The sequence below is a fragment of the Gadus morhua genome, chromosome 2 (assembly GCF_902167405.1).
Source record: "Gadus morhua chromosome 2, gadMor3.0, whole genome shotgun sequence".
Lineage (NCBI taxonomy): Eukaryota > Metazoa > Chordata > Actinopteri > Gadiformes > Gadidae > Gadus > Gadus morhua.
In genome coordinates this window covers 2,919,565-2,939,220 of record NC_044049.1, presented here as the reverse complement: position 1 = coordinate 2,939,220, position 19,656 = coordinate 2,919,565, and the positions used below count along the sequence as shown (strand labels likewise).

Below are 19,656 nucleotides of genomic sequence, written 5' to 3'. Positions count from 1 at the left end.
CACATCTTTAAAGTGGTTCTTTAATTCATCAATTACAGTAGAAAGTACAGCAGAGCATCTATTAGGGCCTGTTTTCTGGCTCACTTTCTTTCCTTTACTTGCCTTAAGACCTCCTTCTTCCCTCTCTTCCCTCTCCACGTCTCCCGTCGTGCCCCGGCCGCGGCACCCTGCGGCCCGGGCACCGTGACCTTGGGCACCGCGACCACTCCCGCGTCTCCCGCCATGCCCCGTGAACGAATGAATGAATGGCCCGGGAACCACGGGCACCGCGGCCCGGGCAACGCGGACTCCACGAAAACAGATCGCACGCAGAGGCCTAATAAGGCCTATATATTTTGTATTTGAAATGCAACAGTCTTTTCATGGAGACTGCGCTCAGAGCAGCTGGAACTGAACAAGAGGAAGGAGGAAAACGGGCTATGAAACAAAATTTGATATTTTTCAGTGTTACTATAGAGATCATGTCAGTGTTACTATAGAGATCATGACAATAGCTGATGTAACGGGAGTCCGGGCGTGTGCAGGACCGAACCGCGCTGTATTATCACTGTTCCACTGCGCATAGACAGTAAAAAAGTAGCTGAGACGGTAGAGGGGTTAGAAACCAATCAATGAAAATAGGCTATTTATTTCAGGTAGACTATTTTTACACCCAACCCCCCTAGGTTGTGCGAACGCCCCCCAGGGGCCCCGTTGAGAAACCATGCTCTACACCAACACACACCCTCAGACCACCTAAGACCAAGTTCCGCACCATGGGCGATCGGGCTTTCTCTGCTGCTGCTTCAAGACTATGGAACGCCCTCCCTGACCACCTGAAGGCCCCACAGACTACAGCTGTTTTTAAATTAAACCTTAAGACTTATCTTTTTAATGTATAGGTATTATATGTTTTAACGACCGTTTTTTTTTTTTTTTTTACTCTGTAGCACTTTGAGATTTTCGAATGTAAAGTTGTTTATTGTTAATTGTTTAATTGTGGATCCCCATTAGTTGACGCAGAAGCAGCAGACTAGTCTTCCTGGTGTCCAAATAAAATCAGAAGAGAACTATCAAGAACTTTAGGCCACTTCAGATCAGAATGCATCCGATCGACAAATGCAAAGTGCTCTACAAATAAAATGTATTATTATTATTATTATTTTTAAGAGAGAAAAATTACCCACTTCCATGGAGACACAATCTTTATAGGTCAAGATTTATGGAAGGCTTATTATAGAAGCACTTACATGTGATTTAAAGGAACCCTATTATACCACCAGGTGTGAATGCGACAAGCTATTAGGTGGACACGCACACTTGTGATGTCACAAAGTCACATAATGGCTTGTAATGGCTTATCAAACCTTCAAAGATACCCTATTATATTGTTTGAAAACCTGCCTTTTCCTGTGTTTTAGTGACATCACAAGTGGCCTTGTCCACCTGGATGTATGATGGATATTTACTCACTTTATAGGGCATAAGTAAGTGATTTCGGACTGGGCCATAGCTATTGTCCTGTTCCGTTTCCATTGCTAGCAAATATTCAAACATTTCGAGATATTAAAGCCACAAACTGGTAATTCGTAACTGTGCATGAGATTCACAGCCATTTGCAAAAACACTTTTCGGTTTGCTATCGCTTCAATTTTTCTATAACCAGGAATAAAGCCAGCACTGATTTGCCTGATTTACTGACATGAGGCGGTGGAAACCGAAACAAGGAGGAAGAAAGGATCCTGCTAGTGTCACAGAGAGCTGGAATTCAACCGAAAAACAATTCTTTACACAAGAGAGCCGCTGGAATAAACACAAGCATGGGGGCTGATTGGAATCATAAAAGGTGCGCTGACACGCTGTCCTGATACTGCGTCGCCAAACCCCATAACTCCAGAAAACAACGGTCCCTTTGTGTCAGCCTATGCTATAACCGAAAGCCTGGCCTAGCCTTTTGCTGTAATTGGGGCAGAAAAACGATTTCCCATGCCTGTTGATTCCCTGTCAAAGTAACTCCTGCCCAACTCATTTTTAACAGGAGGCACTTACCGTGGTTCACCATGTCTCACGTCCTCCAGCTCTCGCTCACCTAATTAACCGGTGAGGTGCCCGCGGGGGGGTCTCTCGGTCCGCTTTCCATTAAAAAATCAGTAGCAACTAATCTAATTAGCGGAGACTGTAGGCCTACCGCAGCCGGGCAGCCAGAGGTTTGCGATGACGGAGGGAGCTGCCCTCAGATCTGCGGGCTTTCATTACCGAGAAGAACAAATTGGCTGCTTAGTTAGGAGGACGGCCATATGCTCTCCATCTGGAAGGACTGTGTTCCTCCAACACACACCGCACCAAGACAGGACAACGTGAACACGATGCTGAGGTTGTGTTCCTACAGCTAGAGGAAAGCCAAACTGGTCCTGCTTATTGAAGGCATTACTCAAGGCTGACACGAACAGGGATTTAATGAATGTGTTGTGGTCACTTGATCAACAGCTTGCAGTGCCCTTTGGGAGGGCTGAGTTTTGTATTGTAATTTACTTTTTCCGAGGGCCCCGGCCACATGACGCTGGAGGCTTTTTAAAAACGATGTTTTTCTGCTGCATTTTCAAAAAATGCTTGCCACAGAAAAAACAGCTTTCTACTTAAGGCTGTTGTCATCGAGGTTATGGTTTGGCCCGTCTACACGGCTACGAGACGGCTACATTTTCAAAAAAATCCAATCTGACGGTTTTAAAAACTTCTGTTGTCGTGTGGATGAAAGGCAAAACCTCAGCTAAATGCATTCGTTTTCAAGAACCACCGTGGACTCACAGCACGGAAGAGGATCAGGGCCACATCTGAATTATGAGTCAGGATTCTGAGAGTAAAATCTGAATTCTGACTTCATTATTGAAAAGATAATCACATATGTTCCTAATCCTCTTCGGTACAAAACCGTATTTAAAAAAGAAAAACCTCTTCGTGGAGGTGCCCTAGGCTGCACCGTGTGTGTGTGTGTGTGTGTGTGTGTGTGTGTGTGTGTGTGTGTGTGTGTGTGTGTGTGTGTGTGTGTGTGTGTGTGTGTGTGTGTGGGCGTAGCAGATGGTATACCTGTGCGCCTTAATCACTCTTCAATCCTCCCACAGCTCGTCTTCCCCGTCTACTCCTGTGATTGGTCAGAAGATAATTGGTGCAGGTGTTGCTGTTTAATTGACGTGGCGGCAGCAGCGTCAACAGGTGTGTCTCGTTAGGCCAATGAGCCGCAAACTGATTAAGGCTACATAAAGGTTATGAAAATATTAATATATATGCATGTTTATATGTATATATAGTATTTTTCTTTTCTGAATGAACATATGCAGAATTTAAATATTAAGGGAAACTATCAGAACCACTAGATGGCAGAATATACACAGATGTATTCTATGCACATGCCTCTGGCGAGGCTTATGTCCATGATAAAATGCCAACAACTAATAAGTAATAACTTGACAATAAGGATCAAGTCTGACTCCGTTTTAATGAACACCCTCATAGGCTTGCTGTGGGACAAAACCCAAACACAACTTTAGGCGCCGATATATTTGCTGTGTTTGGCACGGAGTCACAGTGATAGAGTTAACGATGTATCGATCGGGAAGATTGCGTCTGGGAATAGAGCAAGCGAGCGGCCATCTGTGTTTCTATCTAATCATATCTTATCTTCACCCCCTGCCACCGTGGCAGAGGGCTGACCCCACACACACCAATCTCACCCAATTACATTTTCATTCTGCCTGCAACCAGGAACATGTCGCGGGGATGAGCGTGTGGGACACACGTGCGCGTGCGCACACACACAAACACACACACACACACACACACACACACACACACACACACACACACACACACAAACACGACACACATACACACACACACGTACTAGCACACACGAGCACACGGGCAGAAAGAGTAGGAGAGAGACAATTTAATTTTCAGGGCCAGAGAACCTTTCCAAAGGGTTTACTGGGCTGTGATTGTCCTAGATCAGACACCCCCTACAGGTGAAATAATGAGACAGGACAAGATAAACAACTGAGACACACACACACAAACTTTTTAAAGTCTATGACACACACATAAATACACTCTCACCCACACACACAGCCCCGCACACACACACACACACACAGACACACACCTACGTTATAGAGTCTATGACACACATAAATACCCTCCCACCCACACACCTACTTTATAGTGTCTATGACACACACAAACACACACATCTATATTATAATATATTACACAGACACAAAGACAGACACACACACACACACACACACACACACACACACACACACACACACACACACACACACACACACACACACACACACCTATTTTATAGTCTATGATAAACACACAAACAACAATTTGATTAGAAGCTCATTCATCCGTATTTGAATGTGTTCCAATTTGGAAAATCTCTTATCTCACACACACACACACACACACACGCACACACGCAACACACACACACACACTGCAGGCAGGTTTAAATTGAAAATTGACACGTACGGAAGGATGGGAGAATCTTGTCATTAGTCATCAGTTCTCTGGACCAATTCAATTGATTTCCCGGAGGAAGGCGACACGCTGAATGCGAAAGCAACACTGTGAAACAATGAAATGTGATAATGTAGGATTCAACCATCGGTCACAGGTGAGGGCCACAAACGTACCTACTTTATAGTGTCTATGACACACACACAAACACACATCTATTTTATAATATATTACACAGACACAAACACACAGACACACACACACACCTATTTTATAGTCTATGATAAACACACAAGACAACAATTTGATTAGAAGCTCATTCATCCGTATTTGAATGTGTTCCAATTTAGAAAATCTCTTGTCTCACACACACACACACACACACACACACACACACACACACACACACACACACACACACACACACACACACACACACACACACACACACACACACACACACATACACACACACACATACACACAAAATCTTTTCATTTGCATCAGTTCTCTGGACCAGTTGAATTGATTTCCCAGAGGAAGGCGACACGCTGAATTCTAAAGCAACAAACAATGAAATGTGATCATGTAGGATTCAGCCTTTGGTCACAGGTGAGGGCCACAAACGTACAAACAGCACACACCAGGGTTCTGGTCAAGTCTTACATAACAATGCATTGGCATCGTGTCACAGTGCGGGTTGTTAGGTTGTGTGACTGCAGTGAAAAAGCCAAACCTTTGTGATACTTTTGACTGATGATTTTTGACAATAAATAAATCACAGTTTGACATAACACTAATGTTGATGCTGCTTTGAAATAACTTCAATTTTGAAAAACAAACCGACGCAATATTGCAGGCCTTCCAGGCCAACGAGCAAGACTATAAAACGGAATAATAATATTTTGCCACCCCAGCTGTGTGTCATGTTCTGCTCACCATTATATCTGATTGCCCTTGACATTTAATTGGACGTAACAAATCCTTTTCCATCGTCAAAAGCCTTTCTCTCTAATTTCAGAGGAATATCAGGGGAGTCATTATCAAGTGGGCTGAGGTTGGAGAGTAAATGATAGCTATGAGCTAGGCCACTCCCATCCTCACCTTAAATGGTCTGTGCCACCTGCTGCATGCTGATTGGCTGATGGAGGAGCAGTGGTCCTTATCCAAATCATGATCCAGAGGCTAGGGGATATGAACCATGAATAATGAACAGGGCAAGCACACACTCACTGACAGACAAGCCTCAGACTCACACACTCTAACACACACTGACACACGCACACGCACACACACACACACACTAGAAGCATAGGATGGCGCTCCAACTCAAACTCAGCCTCGGAAACAGCAATGAACTGGTGAAGTCGTGAGGTGCAGCTGTAGCTCCCTGAATAAGACACACACACACTCACACGCACACACATTTCAAGTACTCGCTCAACATACTAAATACACTGTAATTAAAATCGACACGGATGGAATCGCATTAACACATAGTACAATTAAATTCACTATCCATAATCCTCCCAGTCATATTTAACTGGTGAATGCGTTTTATATCTCTCTCCTTAGCTCCCTCTCTCCATCTCTCTCTCTCCCCCTTTCTTTCTCTGTGTCCTTAGATCTTCCTCTCTGCTTAATTTTCTCTCTCTCTCCATAGCTCACTCTCTCTCAACCTCTCTCTCTCATTCTCCCTCTCTCTTTCTCTCTCCTTAGATCTCTCTCTCTCCTTGGCTCTCGCTCTACTTAGTGCTCTCTCTCTCTCTCTGTTCTCTCTCTCCTCTCTCTCTCCTTATTGCTCTCTCTCTCTCTCCTCCTCTCTCTCTCTCTCTCTCCCCCTCTCTCTCAAGAGGTACACACACAGCATCGTAAATGAGAGCACATAATCCTAGCGATGCTCTGCAACATCGGCTTGGGAACAGAGGCTGGCGTCGCCTCAGGACGTCTAATGTGAAACCTTAAAAGCCGTGCGGTGCCCTAATGGATAGAAGGCAACGCCGGACCGGACTAAGGCTGGGAAGGTAGGAAGGATCTGCTGGAACGGGTTAGACTCCACTCCGCTGCAGACACTTTGGGAGACAGAAAGACCCAATGGCCTTCAATAAGAGCACATGGGAGCACAATTGCCAGCCCGGAGTTGGATTCTCAATGTCCAAAGCCCATTTAGTAGGAATCCTTGGGCAAGATGCCCGACTCCTTCCCGCTCCTTAATGACAACTTATCTGTACTCAGTGTCAGTCGCTTAGGATAACAAAATCACAAAATTGAGAATCCGGTTATCCCAATAGAGGCACGTCTGAATCACGAACGAATTAACCTTAAAAGTCGCTCACCAAATCGGTGAGCTTCCAAACAAGTGTCTTTTAAATTTGCACTGTTCACGGTGCCCGCAGGAGGTCTCCAGTTTAATCCAATCCTTTGACTGGAATATAATCAGAGTTGACAAGATAAGGTTGGGCACATTTTCCCTCTGCGAACCAGGTCGGCTCAGGTCAGCTCGCTGGGAAATGGTGTTGGAAAAACAGCACTTTAGGCCACAGCTGATGCTAGCAGACAGTTGAAAGAAGTTATCTTCCTTTTTTTATTTGTGACTGTGACTCGTTTCTGCGTGGGCACAGGCATCACAAGACAGGACACGGCAAAGCTGCAAAATAAGACTTTTCATTTAATAGTTTCCACATTAAAAACACATACTCAATGTTTCATCACACGATGAGAAAAAAACGCTGCTCTGCAGTAACAACCGAAGCAAAAGAAAATACAAGAAACAAACCTAAAATAAAACGTTAAGACTCAAGGCTCCCAGGAATGGAGAAACAGCCAGCCCGACAGCTGATGTAAAGCCAGGAGTTCCTTAGTGCTTTCTCCATCGAGGCCAGGTCAACTCGGGGCCGGTCTGTAGCCTCACCATCATCAGGTCAAACACAGCGACAGCAGATCAACCAAACACAAAAAGCGGACTCATTCACCTGTGATGTAGCGACCATTCTAAAACAACCATGGAGAACATGGTCCAAACCAAGTCCCGCTTGGCCCTTCACTGTAAGAGCCAAACACTTTCTGAAAACAAGCTTTAACTTGGGAGTTCCAAACAGAGATATTGGTGCGTCTGGTGTGTAAAAAAAAGCAGGGTACTGTAAATAAAACAACCAACAAGAAGAAAAATGTGATATTTAACAAGGCGTTCAACCTTTTGCAGTGCCTTTAGCAGTCAGCCTTCTCGAAGACGACATAACCTGTGCACACGCTTTTAATTTGTACAATTCTGTTCCATGGATTTCATCCCGGTGCGAAGATGAGGAGTGTCTCGAGGCTATAGGTGACACCACCACTGCCACGTTGCTGTGCCCTTTATTCTTCTTTAAAGATTGTAGTGTTTTTTATAAAAAAAGCTTATAAAGACTTTTCCACTGTGGCCATTACTTTTTGTCAAAACTTTCTTACGCCTGCAGCCGTAGGCCAGGTTGGAAATTATTTTAATTACCGAAATTTTGATGCACGCCGAGCATCCCTGGTTTCTCAATCTAACGAGGGGTTCGATACTCTCTCTCGCTCTCGCTGTCTTACTTTAATTTGGTCTGTGGAGGACAAAAATGTGAGAAGAATCCTGTTTTTAACCAAATGGCGCTGGCGAGAAGCAGCACTAAGTGAACTGAAGTGTTGGAAATGGAGGGTGTTTGTAGATCCGGTTCAAACAGTGTGTCCTGGTGCTCCTTCATCACCCTGCCTGATTGGCCAGCGTGCTGCTCAGAGCTCTGCCCAGTAGGAGACAGGACTTGACCTGCTCTTGTTGGGAATGCTGCCTTTTCTTTTTTGTATTTTGTCAAAGTAGGAGACTGATATTTACACCATAACACAGCAGCCTGTGTTTCCCTTCGCCCACAGACCCAGTGTTTGTATGTAGTCCGCTTGTGCGCATACCGCGGGGAGCAGGGAATCGTACGTATTCATTTTAATAAACACTTTCCTTGATGAATGAAAACCTAATGCGGTGAGGATAATTGGCCCAGCATCAACACTCATTATTAAGACACGTCATACCGCCTCTCTGTCCCCACACAGAGTCCTCAAGAGCAACGCAAATCAAAAAACCGGGACTGTTGCGCTGCACGCAGCATTTTACTGCACTAATTGGCTTGGTTTTCCAGAAATAATGAGCGAACAAAGACACACATTTCATCAGTTAACCACTAACGTTAGTAACGCGAAAAATGGAAATAAATAAGTAAACCCAATAAATAAATAAATAAATACTGTCCCGTCTGTACATTCTGAACTGGTGGGGGCCCGCCCAGTGGTGGGCTCTGCCGGGGAAAGCTGCAAATGGGGCACATGTTTATTTCAGCACATGAAGAATGGAAACATGTACTGGGAACACAACAGTGCAGTCCTGTCAGCAGTCAGCATCAGAAAAGACTGAGACAAAGAGACAGAGAGGGAGAGAGAGGGAGAGACAGAGAGACAGAGAGACAGAGATAGAGAGACAGAGAGAGATTGAGGGAGGGGGACAAAGAGAGAAAGAGGGAGACAGAGATAGGGAGCGAGAGAGAGACTGAGGTAGGGAGACAGAGAGCGAAAGAGGGAGACAGAGAGAGGGGGACTGAGAAAGGGAGATAGAGTCGGAGACATGGAGACAGAAAGAGGGAGAGACGGAGAGAAAGAGACAGGGAGAAAAAGTGTAACAGAGAGAGCCATAAACCGTAGATAAAAAGAGCGAGAGAATGAATCTTGAAGAGGCCACATGCGGGGTCAGACAATACGAAACCGTTATGGTACAGTACATTTGGCAGTGAGTGACTTGCATGAAAACCGTTGTTTTGTGTTTTGTTTGACTTTTTTTTACGGGGATGAGAAGCTCCCCTGCCAAGGGCGGCTCCGCAGGCAGAGTCTGTGTTTCAGTCCGTCTGTCTCGCCGTTTCTCTGGCAATTTGTGTGTGTGCATATGAAGGTGGATCGGTGTGTGTGTGCGTATGTATGCACATATGTACGTTAGTGTGTGTCTGTGTTTGTGCATGCATGGGTGTATGCACGAGTGTGTGTCTGTGTGTGTGTGTGTGTGTGTGTGTGTGTGTGTGTATGCAAGTGTGTGTTTGTGTTTGTGTATGTGTGGGTATGTGCACATGTGTCTTCATGTGCTGGAGTGTGTGTGTAAGTGTGTGCATGTGTGTGCAGAGCCACACATCCGTTCCCTCCGGAGCCCAGAAGAGGAAGAGGAGGGCACCTCCTCGCCTGCACGCCCTCGAGGAAGAGAGCAGCGCACGTTCCGGATCCTTCCGTCCGCGGCAAATGTCCCGGGACCAGAACCACCTTCATCGCCGCCCCCCCCCTCCTCCTCCTCCTCCTCCTCACCCCCCCCTGCCCCTATCTCCGGGTGCGTCTCCTCCTGATGGAACCCCCTCCCGGCTCTAGTGAGGTACAGTGAGTTCCGGTGGAGGTCACCTCCTTTCCCGCCGCCCCCGCCACCCCCACCTCCTCCTCCTCAACCTCCTCCTCCTCCACCTCCTCCTCCTCCTCCTCCTCCACCTCCTCCTCCACCTCGTCATCCACCTCCTCCTCCTCCTCCTCCCCCTCCTCCTCCTCCTCCTCCTCCTTCTCCTCCTCCTCCTCCTCCTCCTCCTCCACCTCCTCCTCCTCCTCCTCCTCCTCCGCCGGCGGTGGCGGCGGCGGCACCACCCCCCGGTCGCGACCCCTCAGCAGGCGATCTCCTCCAGGGTGGCCAGGGTGGTCTGCAGGGGCACGCTCACCGTGTGGCTGATGGACTCCGAGTGGTTCGGTAGGGGGTCGCAGGAACTCTGGGGGGGGGGGGGGGGGGGGGGGGAGACAGAGAGGATGCTGGGTAGGATCGGATCCTATGCGTCCAGACGTCGTGCGGTTTCCAATATGATTGTAAGGTACTCTTAGCAGTTTAGAAAATCGGTCTCTTCTGACATCACAAGTGGGCGTGTCCACCTAGGTGTACGGATGGATAGATGACGAGCAACGTTGACTACAGCCCACTGGGTAGGCTGGTAGACTGATCTATCCAGCACACATCTACGTGGACACGCCCACTTGTTATGGCAGAATAGGCCAATTTTCGAAACGGCTTTTAACGGCTAATCCACTCACAGCTGGTGGTATAAATTATGTAACCTTTAAGATTTATTTTTGAAGGTTTTATCCTTTTTTATTGTGGAGTGAGGAAGACAGGAAGTTAAGACATGCAGCAAAGGACCACGGACGGGAATCGAACCCCCGGTCACTGCGGTAAGGACTGGGCCTTAATGGTACGCGCCCGGCCCCGGTGAACCACCGGTGTGGCCGGGAGGTACTCTCGTCGAGTTCACTAGGTTAACAGGGCTGTCCGTTCGATTTAGGAGCGTTTTGTCTGGCGGTCTAGACGGTCTAGCCGTCCGGGAGTTATTAGGGAGTGAAATCAACTGTGATGATAACTGTGTCAAGTGGAGTGGGCCTCTGCCACCGTGTGAGACAATCAACGCAGCTCCTCCCTGATTGGGTCAGGGAATCCGTTCTTCCTGCCAATCACACGCTGTAATGAAGCACTTCTCATTGGTGGAGAGACGCAGGGAGGGAGGGAGCAGAGAGGGAAGGGAGGTTTTTTGGGTTCTAAATCCTGCTCTCTCTTACAACAGTCTAAACTAACGCCTGCACTAAGCAATTGTTACACAAACAACAATAAAACTACCTGTGTGGTCAGGCAATGCTAGACCGCACAGGGTTAATGCCTGGAACATGGTTTATTCCAGGAAATATTTTTGTCTACATTTGTTGTTTAAAACCCATTAATACTAGAGTTAATAACTATCTCCAGAACTACAGAACTGAAAGAGAGAGAGGGGGAAAGAGACACAGAGAGCAAGAGAGCGAGAGCGAGAGAGAGAGAGAGAGAGAGAGCGAGAGAGAGAGAGGGAGCGAGAGTGAGAGAATGATCTTACCACATCTTCTGCATGATTCTCGTCCTCCTCATCGCTGCCCAGCAAGTCCAATAGCCTGTCCTTCAGCACCTGGACCGGAAAACAAGAGAGGTGTGTTGGTTAGTATGTGTGGTTGTGTGTGTGTGTGTGTGTGTGTGTGTGTGTGTGTGTGTGTGTGTGTGTGTGTGTGTGTGTGTCCATCAAAGTGCCATCATAAAGCATGAGTATTAATTAGTGGCGTCAAGGCTGGAACTAATTAAACTGCAGGATCGCCCCCTAATTGCGATACTTAACACGCACACAATAACTTCAGTGGAAGACATTCACCTCCCCCCCCCCCCTCCCACCCCCTCCCCCTGTAGGTCTGTTTTCAATAACCCGGGGGAACGCGACAATTACATTGTTTTTGGTGAAGGAAAGTAAAATAAATCTAAACGGTACAATAAGCACTGTGCCGGGAGGCAGTTGAGCCGGGTGGTGTAAAGTGGAGCTCCTTCAATGGGGACTGTCAGTCAGAGGCCGGGCTTTGAGGGGGAAATCATGTCCCTTTAATTAGAAGCCCATTGTCCAGGCTGTCAGCTCGCCGACAGTTTGTACGGCCTCTCGATGAAAAGGAAACGGCGAACTAAACCGCAAACTGTCAGAGCCCGAAGCGGAAGGGAAGTTGCTCTGGGAAGATTGATGCTGCGTGCGTACTTGCGGTGTGATTGTGGTGTGTGTGTGTGTGCGGTGTGTGTGTGTGTACGGTGGGCGGACCCGCGGTGTGTGTGCGTTGTGTGTGTGCACATGCGTGGGCACCTGGCATTAGCCCGTGTCTCGGAGTCAAACGGACCTCCCTGCGAGTGTGAGGGGAGTGACGTGACGTGTTTGAGGAAAAGGGCACAACGAGGAAGAGTCAGTCAGTGAGTCAGTCAGTCAGTGTGTGTGTCTGTGTGCGCGCGCGCGCGTGCGTGCGTGCGTGTGTGTGTCTGTGTGTGTGTGTGTGTGTGTGTGTGTGTCTCTCTGTGTCTGTGTTTGTGTGCGTCTCTCTCTGTGTCTGTGTGTGTGTGTGTCTCTGTGTGTGTGTGAGTGTGTGTGTGTGTTTGTGTGTGTCTCTCTGTGTCTCTGTGTGTGTGTGTGTGTGTGTGGTGTGTCTGTGTGTGTGTCTCTCTGTGTGTGTGTGTGTGTGTGTGTGTGTCTCTCTGTGTCTGTGTGTGTGTCAGGGGAGTGTCTGCGTTGAAGCACTGACCTCGTAAGCGTAGTCGAAGAGCTCCAGGATGGTGAGGATGCTGGCGCCGATGAACAGCCCCATCTGACCCCCGATGTCCCCTGGTGGACAGAAGAGGAACACATGAGAACACGCGGAGAACACGAGGAGAACACGAGGAGAACACGCGGAGAACACGAGGAGAACACGAGGAGAACACGAGGAGAACACGAGGAGAACACGAGGAGAACACGAGGAGAACACGAGGAGAACACGAGGAGAACACGAGGAGAACACGAGGAGAACACGAGGCGCTGGATTAAGCGTAAAGAGGAAGAATGAACCGCGCAACTATAAAGGAGTGAAGGAGGGGAGGAAGAACAGAACGAGAAATAAGATGGATGGACCTGGGAGGTGGAGGTAAGAGGTGGAGGTGAGAGGTGGAGGTGGGTGGTGGAGGTGTGGGGGCTGGAGGTGGGTGGTGGAGGTAGGAGATGGAGGTTTTGGGGGCTGGAGGTGGGTGGTGGAGGTAGGAGATGGAGGTGTGGGGGCTGGAGGTGAGTGGTGGAGGTAGGCGATGGAGGTGAGTGGTGAAGGTGGAGGTAGGAGGTGGACGTGGGGGGTTGGAGGGGAGTTGTGGGTGTTGGGGGAGGTGAGGGTGGAGGTAAGGGGTGGTGCTGGAGGTGCAGGGTGGGGGGTTTAGGCCAAGGGGAATAACTAACCTAGTAAGCCAGCGACCTCATAAGCCTTCTTCTGCTCGATGGTCTCGTAGTTCAGAGCCTCGAAGAACACGTCCAGAACCAGGATGTTGTCCCTGTGGAACGCCACACACAGCAGGGGGTCAGGTCAGGGGTCAGGGGTCAGGGGGTCAGGTCAGGGGGTCAGGCCAGGGTCCGGGGGTCAAGCTACAGCTCGATCTCCTGCTCGGTCCTGGAGCTCATGTGTCTATAAGAGACTCTGCTATAGCTACCGTAGAATACAGCATGACCTTTATAACCATTATGGTTACGATAATAATCCTAACCTTATCTATTATTTATATAATGATATTATACAACAGTGTTTCTGAATACGAGGTCCTGATGGGTCGATAACGTTCAGAAGGTGTGCGTCGTTTTCCGATAACGAGTCAACTCTGCCTTTTAACAGTTGGCAAATCAATGCGCCACAAATCCATCACTCCTAAACACAACTATCGACCAGATGTTTCCTTGACAACACAGAAACGATACGCTCCGGGCACCGCTGAAGAATAGTTTCACTTCAGCTGCTTTAGTCGAAAGATATAAACTCTTAGGTCATAGAAGAAAGTAACTTAGATTTAATCATTCTTGGCAACTGTGATATTAGTGGAATAAACCACTAATTTACATTCAGGGCATTTAGCAGACGCTTTGGTCGAAAGCGACTTACAACCATTCACGGCGGAGTCAACCATGCAAGGCGACAGCCAGCTCGTCAGGAGCAGTTAGGGTGAGGTGCCTTGCTCAGGGAGACTTCAACACTCAGCTAGGAGGAAAAATCACAAAAAAACCCTACCTAACCCAACTGTAGCTCCAGAGTCAGGCTGAAGTGACATACGACAACACCACCTCCATCACAGTCATGTTTCAGGTCACGTCGAATAAGAGGGCACTGCCGGAAAGGTTTGGGAGGGACCTCTTACGTGATGTACTTCTCAGACTTGTTGAACCTCTTCTCCAGGTAGCGAGCGGAGGTCTTGCTGGGGATCTTCACCATGGACAGCTCCTTGTTGTAGCGCGTCATGTTGCACGGCGTCCGACACATGCAGTTACTGCTCTCTGACGCAGACAGCTTGGCTGCAGTGGGGGAGAGGGGCGGAGAGAGGGGGAGAGGGAGAGAGTAAGAGAGGGAAGAGGTAGGGGGAGAGACGGAGAGGGAGAGAGTAAGAGAGGGAAGAGGGAGGGGGAGAGGGGAGGAGAGAGGAAGAGGGCGAGAGTAAGAGAGGGGAGAGAGGGGAGGAGGAGAGGGAAAGAGAGGGGGAAGGAGAGAGAGAGGGGAGAGGGAGGGGGAGAGAGTAAGAGAGGGGAGAGAGGGGAGAGGGAGGGGGAGAGATGGGGCGAGAGTGAGAGGGGGAAGGGGACAGGGAAAGATGGAGAGAGGGGAGGAGAGGGAGAGGCGGGGAGAGAGACAGGGATGGGAAGAGAGATAGGGGGAGAGAGAGAGAGAGATAGGGGCAGAGGGGAGGAGAGGGAGAGGGGGGAGAGAGACAGGGATGGGAAGAGAGATAGGGGGAGAGAGAGAGAGAGAGAGAGGGGCAGAGGGGAGGAGAGGGAGAGGGGGGAGAGAGAAAGGGAGAGAGGGGGACAGGGAGAGAGGGGGCGAGAGCGTGAAAGGGGGAGAGAGGGACCGGGAGGGGGTGTGAGGGGGAGAGGGGGCGGCGTTAGTCCACGGTCTGGGCGGGGAGACAGAAGAGCTGTCTCACCAGGTTCCCGAGGTTTCCCCCTGGCTAATTAAGGGAGTTTTTCTCTGCCTTTCGGGGGCTCGGGGTCAGCGGGTGTCTTATATATTTTACGGTCTGTGCAGCCCCACGAGACTAACTGTGATTAAAGGCTTTAGGAACACAACGGCGTCACTGTAGCCCTCGCCCGGGGGGGCCTTGTCTCGGCGGGGACGAGGACACAGATGATGTTGTTGTGTCTGGCAGGGAAGGTGGAAAGCATCCAGGGACTTCTTTATGAATATATGTATCACACTCTGTCACGCAGGCTCCCACGCAGGGACACACAAACACAAACACACTGGCGCACACATGCACACATACACACGCGCGCACACACACACACACACGAGTACAAACACACGCACACGTGCACACACTCTTGCACATGCACACACACACGCGCATATACAAACCTGCACACGCACATTCATACACAAAAACGCCTGCCCATACACACACACAGACCCACACATACACTTAAACTTACACATACACAAACACAACTAAAGAAGCAAACACAAACACACACACACACACACACGCACACACACGCAGCCTTGACGTTGATCCCTGCAGCGTGATTGGTTGTTTACTCTGTCACCTGGAGGAGCAGAGAGAAGCCGACGCCGGGAGAGGAGGAACAGAACAGAGCAGAACAGAGCAGAACAGAGCAGAACAGAGCAGAGCAGAAAAGAGCAGAGCAGAGCAGAACAGAACAGAACAGAGCAGAAAAGAACAGAACAGAGCAGAACAGAACAGAGCAGAACAGAGCAGAGCAGAGCAGAACAGAACAGAACAGAACAGAGCAGAAAAGAACAGAGCAGAGCAGAGCAGAACAGAACAGAACAGAACAGAGCAGAGCAGAACAGAACAGAGAAGAGCAGAACAGAACAGAGCAGAACAGAACAGAGCAGAGCAGAACAGAACAGAACAGAGCAGAACCGCTCCCTGCAGAGAATGACACACAGTTCATCCACGGGCGTTAGGGCCGGAACGGCTAGCCAATCGCATGCTCACTGCTGGCTAGGACACCACACACACACCCCAGCTGACACGCACACACACACACACACACACTAACATATACACACCCAGACTGACGCACTACAAACTCACACACACACACACCAACTGACACACATACACACACAAACACACACACTAAGATATGCACACACACACCAACTGACAAACACACACTCACACACCAACTGACACACACACACACACACACACACACACACACACACACACACACACACACACCAACTGACACAATACACCCTCAACACACACAAAAACACACGAAGATATAAACACAGGGCCGGCCCGAGGCATAAGCGATACAAGCGGGCGCTTGGGGCCTCCTGACCGCCAGGGGGCCCCCTATCGGAAAAAAAAAATTATAATTAAAAATAATTAAAAATAATAATAATAATAATATTAAATAACTTAAACAAGTGACCTGATTGAATGAAATAAAGAATACATCTATACAAGAAAATTCTGATTTTACGATCAATATATCTGCCAGCGTTCGAGTCATGCATATCAACTGCGTGCTCAATCTGCTGACAGATAATTCGCGGTCATAGACAGACACTGCATAATACTCAAGGTTAAGGTGGAAGGGACATATATAAGCATGTCATCTAAAAGGACGTTTTGGTGACTGTTTTGGTGTAAATAACGACTATAATAATACAGGGGTCTATCAAGGGACAAAAGTCTAGAATATTTTTGGCATGAGAGCAACTGAATGAGCCTTCCAGGCCCAAGAGGTCAAGGGGCACTGAAGCCCAAGCCCAAGTCACCATCTCAATAAGTCAAAAAGCAAAATGCTATGAATATGCTTAAATTTAGGTATTTCCCTTCTCCAGCTGGCCATATAAAAAATACAGGAAATCACATCTACGTAATTCAGTATTAATACAATTGATAATGTCAATTAATTCATTGTCAAATCATTGTAGTGTGACATTTTTGTCAATAATCGTCGAGCGCAAATGACTCCGCTAGGTGGGAGTCATTTGCAATATCAAATTCTGCTTAGGGCCCCCGAAAGGCTTGGGCCCTGTATAAACACACACCAACTGACAAACACACACTCACACACACCAGCTGACAAACACACACACACACACAAACACCAACTGACAAACACACAATCCTGCACACACACCAACTGACACACACACACCAACTGACACACATCTACTTCGCAGGTGCTAATGCTCCCCCCCCCCCCCCACACACACACTAACATACAAACACACACACACACACACAAGGTCGCTAAAGCTAACCATGCTGGGCACCACTCCCCCCCCCCCCCCCCCCACACACACACACACACACCCTAATGACGCTGGCGCTAATGTTAATGCTGTTGGGCATCCTTTCGCCCACACACACACACACACACACACACACACACACACGCACACGCACACACCCCAACAAACGCACCCTTCCACGGCGCAGTTGGCCAATGTGCGCGCTGCTCCGGGGTACAGCGAGCTGCCGGTAAACAGATGAGCGGAGGGCACACACACACACGCACACACACACACACATACACACGCATGGAGATGGACGCACATACACACACACACACACACACAGACGGACACGCACACACACATACACAAGGAGACGGACACGCACACACACACACAAACACACGGAGACGGACACACACACACACACACACATGGAGACAGACACACACACACAAACACGGAGACGGACCCACACATACACAAACAGACACACACACACACACACAGACAAACACAGAGTCAGACAGACACACACAAACACACCCCTCCTACTGTGATCTAATAACCCAAGGCGACGCACAGTCACGTAATTGCACAGGGAGGGGGGGGGGGGGGGGGGGGCTTCATGTCTCCTTGGTTACGTGTGTGGGTTTGTGTGTGTGTGGGAGGGGGGGTAAATGATGTCTTCTTAACTCTATGTCTTTGCTTTAACACTCAACACATAAATAGCCCAAATGCTGTTTCCCTCCCAGGCCCTCTAGATAACATTTCCACCCTTGATGAGTGTTTAATGCATTCGGTTAGAGAGTGGGAGAGAGGGTAGAATAAATAGACAGACTTGTTTTTAGTAAGGTAGAGTGGGTAAAGAAGACAATTAGATTCCCTGTGTTTACCCGCTTTTACTCCTAACAGTCTGCCGTACATTAGTCACTGAGCTTCTGCACCACACACTATAAATACGCTCGAAATAAAGACCTTACAAACTATGTTTCTCAACCTGCCAATGAGCCAGTTTACAGCGATTCGGCGTTCTCTAAAGCACCATTAAGCATCTGTGTATATTTTAGATTTGTTTATTCATAACAGCCAGATGATCGTTTCACGGCGTTGATGTCCACAGAAACAGGCATTAAGGCACCCGCGCTTCCTACGATGTATTGCGGTACTTTTCGGTGTTTGGAATTCCAATTAACGTTTTGAAAACTCGTCACACAGCAGACACGTTGGAGCTGCTGGCATGCATCAGAAAATTGTCTGTGAATTCAAAAGGATGGATTTCACCATTGTTCCCCCTATATTGTTTATATGTAAATTACTTTTAACAACAATACAATCGCAGTACAATCTGAGACAACGAAAGCGTCGGTTCAGAGCGCCGTCAATTAAAAACACAATCCGAGACGCAGAAAAAACACACACGGCCTGACAGCTGGGGGGTAAACGAAACAGCAGCCAATTTAAGTTCTCTAATTCGACCGCAACTTCATTCCATTTCATTGAATGTAACGTTGAGTATGACATGCCAGTGTCTTTGAGTGAGCGTCACAGACGGAACGTTGTGATTCCTCATCGCTCCGAAAACAAAGACGATTACGGAGGGAATGTTCGAGGAAAAAGCGAGACGGATGAAGAGAGCCCGCGAACAAAACACTAGCGAGGGGAGGCGGGCGAAGGAAGGTTATCTGCAATAAACGCCACAGCGTGAGTGGCTCTCTGTGATCGGGGGAAAGCAGTGGCTCAGAGCTTTGGAAATGCACTGAGGATTGGAGCGGAGGTGAGTTTCCCGCCTGGTTTCTCAGCAGGTGGCCGGTTCCAATGTCAGTGTGGGACTGTTCTGAAAGCCTCCGTGCCACTGGCTCCTTTTTGTCCCTCAAAATGAACAATTCCTTGAAAAATGTGAACCCTCCTTTAGAAGTAACTCACAATCCATAGCAAGGTGAGGGCCAAACAGAATCTAGCACTTACAGAGGCCGGTGCGCTGTGGAGAACTGAGCGATGTGATTGGCCATGTTGTGGTTTCATAAAAAAAGATTTGGCTGCTGCGAGGAGGACAGAGGCTGGCCATTTTGTGGAGGACAGACTCGATATTTGTGGAGGAGAATAAGTCCACTGAATTCCACAAGGATGGACCGCTTGACCTGACCGCACGCACGCACGCACGCACGCACGCACACACACACACACACACACACACACACACACACACACACACACACACACACACACACACACACACACACACACACACACACACACACACACACACACACACACACACAAATCCTTTGGAATAAATTACATTTA

At 48.4% G+C, this 19,656-nt stretch overlaps 1 protein-coding gene across 2 annotated transcripts in view; it reads right to left on the bottom strand.

Moving 5' to 3' along the window:
- Window positions 1-10,133: 10,133 nt before the first annotated feature.
- Window positions 10,134-19,656, bottom strand: part of asic2 (acid-sensing (proton-gated) ion channel 2) — a 276,803-nt gene continuing 267,280 nt past the window's right edge. For both annotated transcript variants that reach the window (XM_030348539.1, XM_030348548.1), the window contains 5 exons: window positions 14,273-14,426; window positions 13,329-13,420; window positions 12,649-12,728; window positions 11,442-11,510; window positions 10,134-10,298 (listed from right to left, as the gene is read on the bottom strand). In XM_030348539.1, coding sequence (XP_030204399.1) covers window positions 10,197-10,298; window positions 11,442-11,510; window positions 12,649-12,728; window positions 13,329-13,420; window positions 14,273-14,426 — 497 coding nt within the window. In that variant the 3' untranslated portion in view covers window positions 10,134-10,196. The remainder of the gene's footprint in view (window positions 10,299-11,441; window positions 11,511-12,648; window positions 12,729-13,328; window positions 13,421-14,272; window positions 14,427-19,656) is intronic.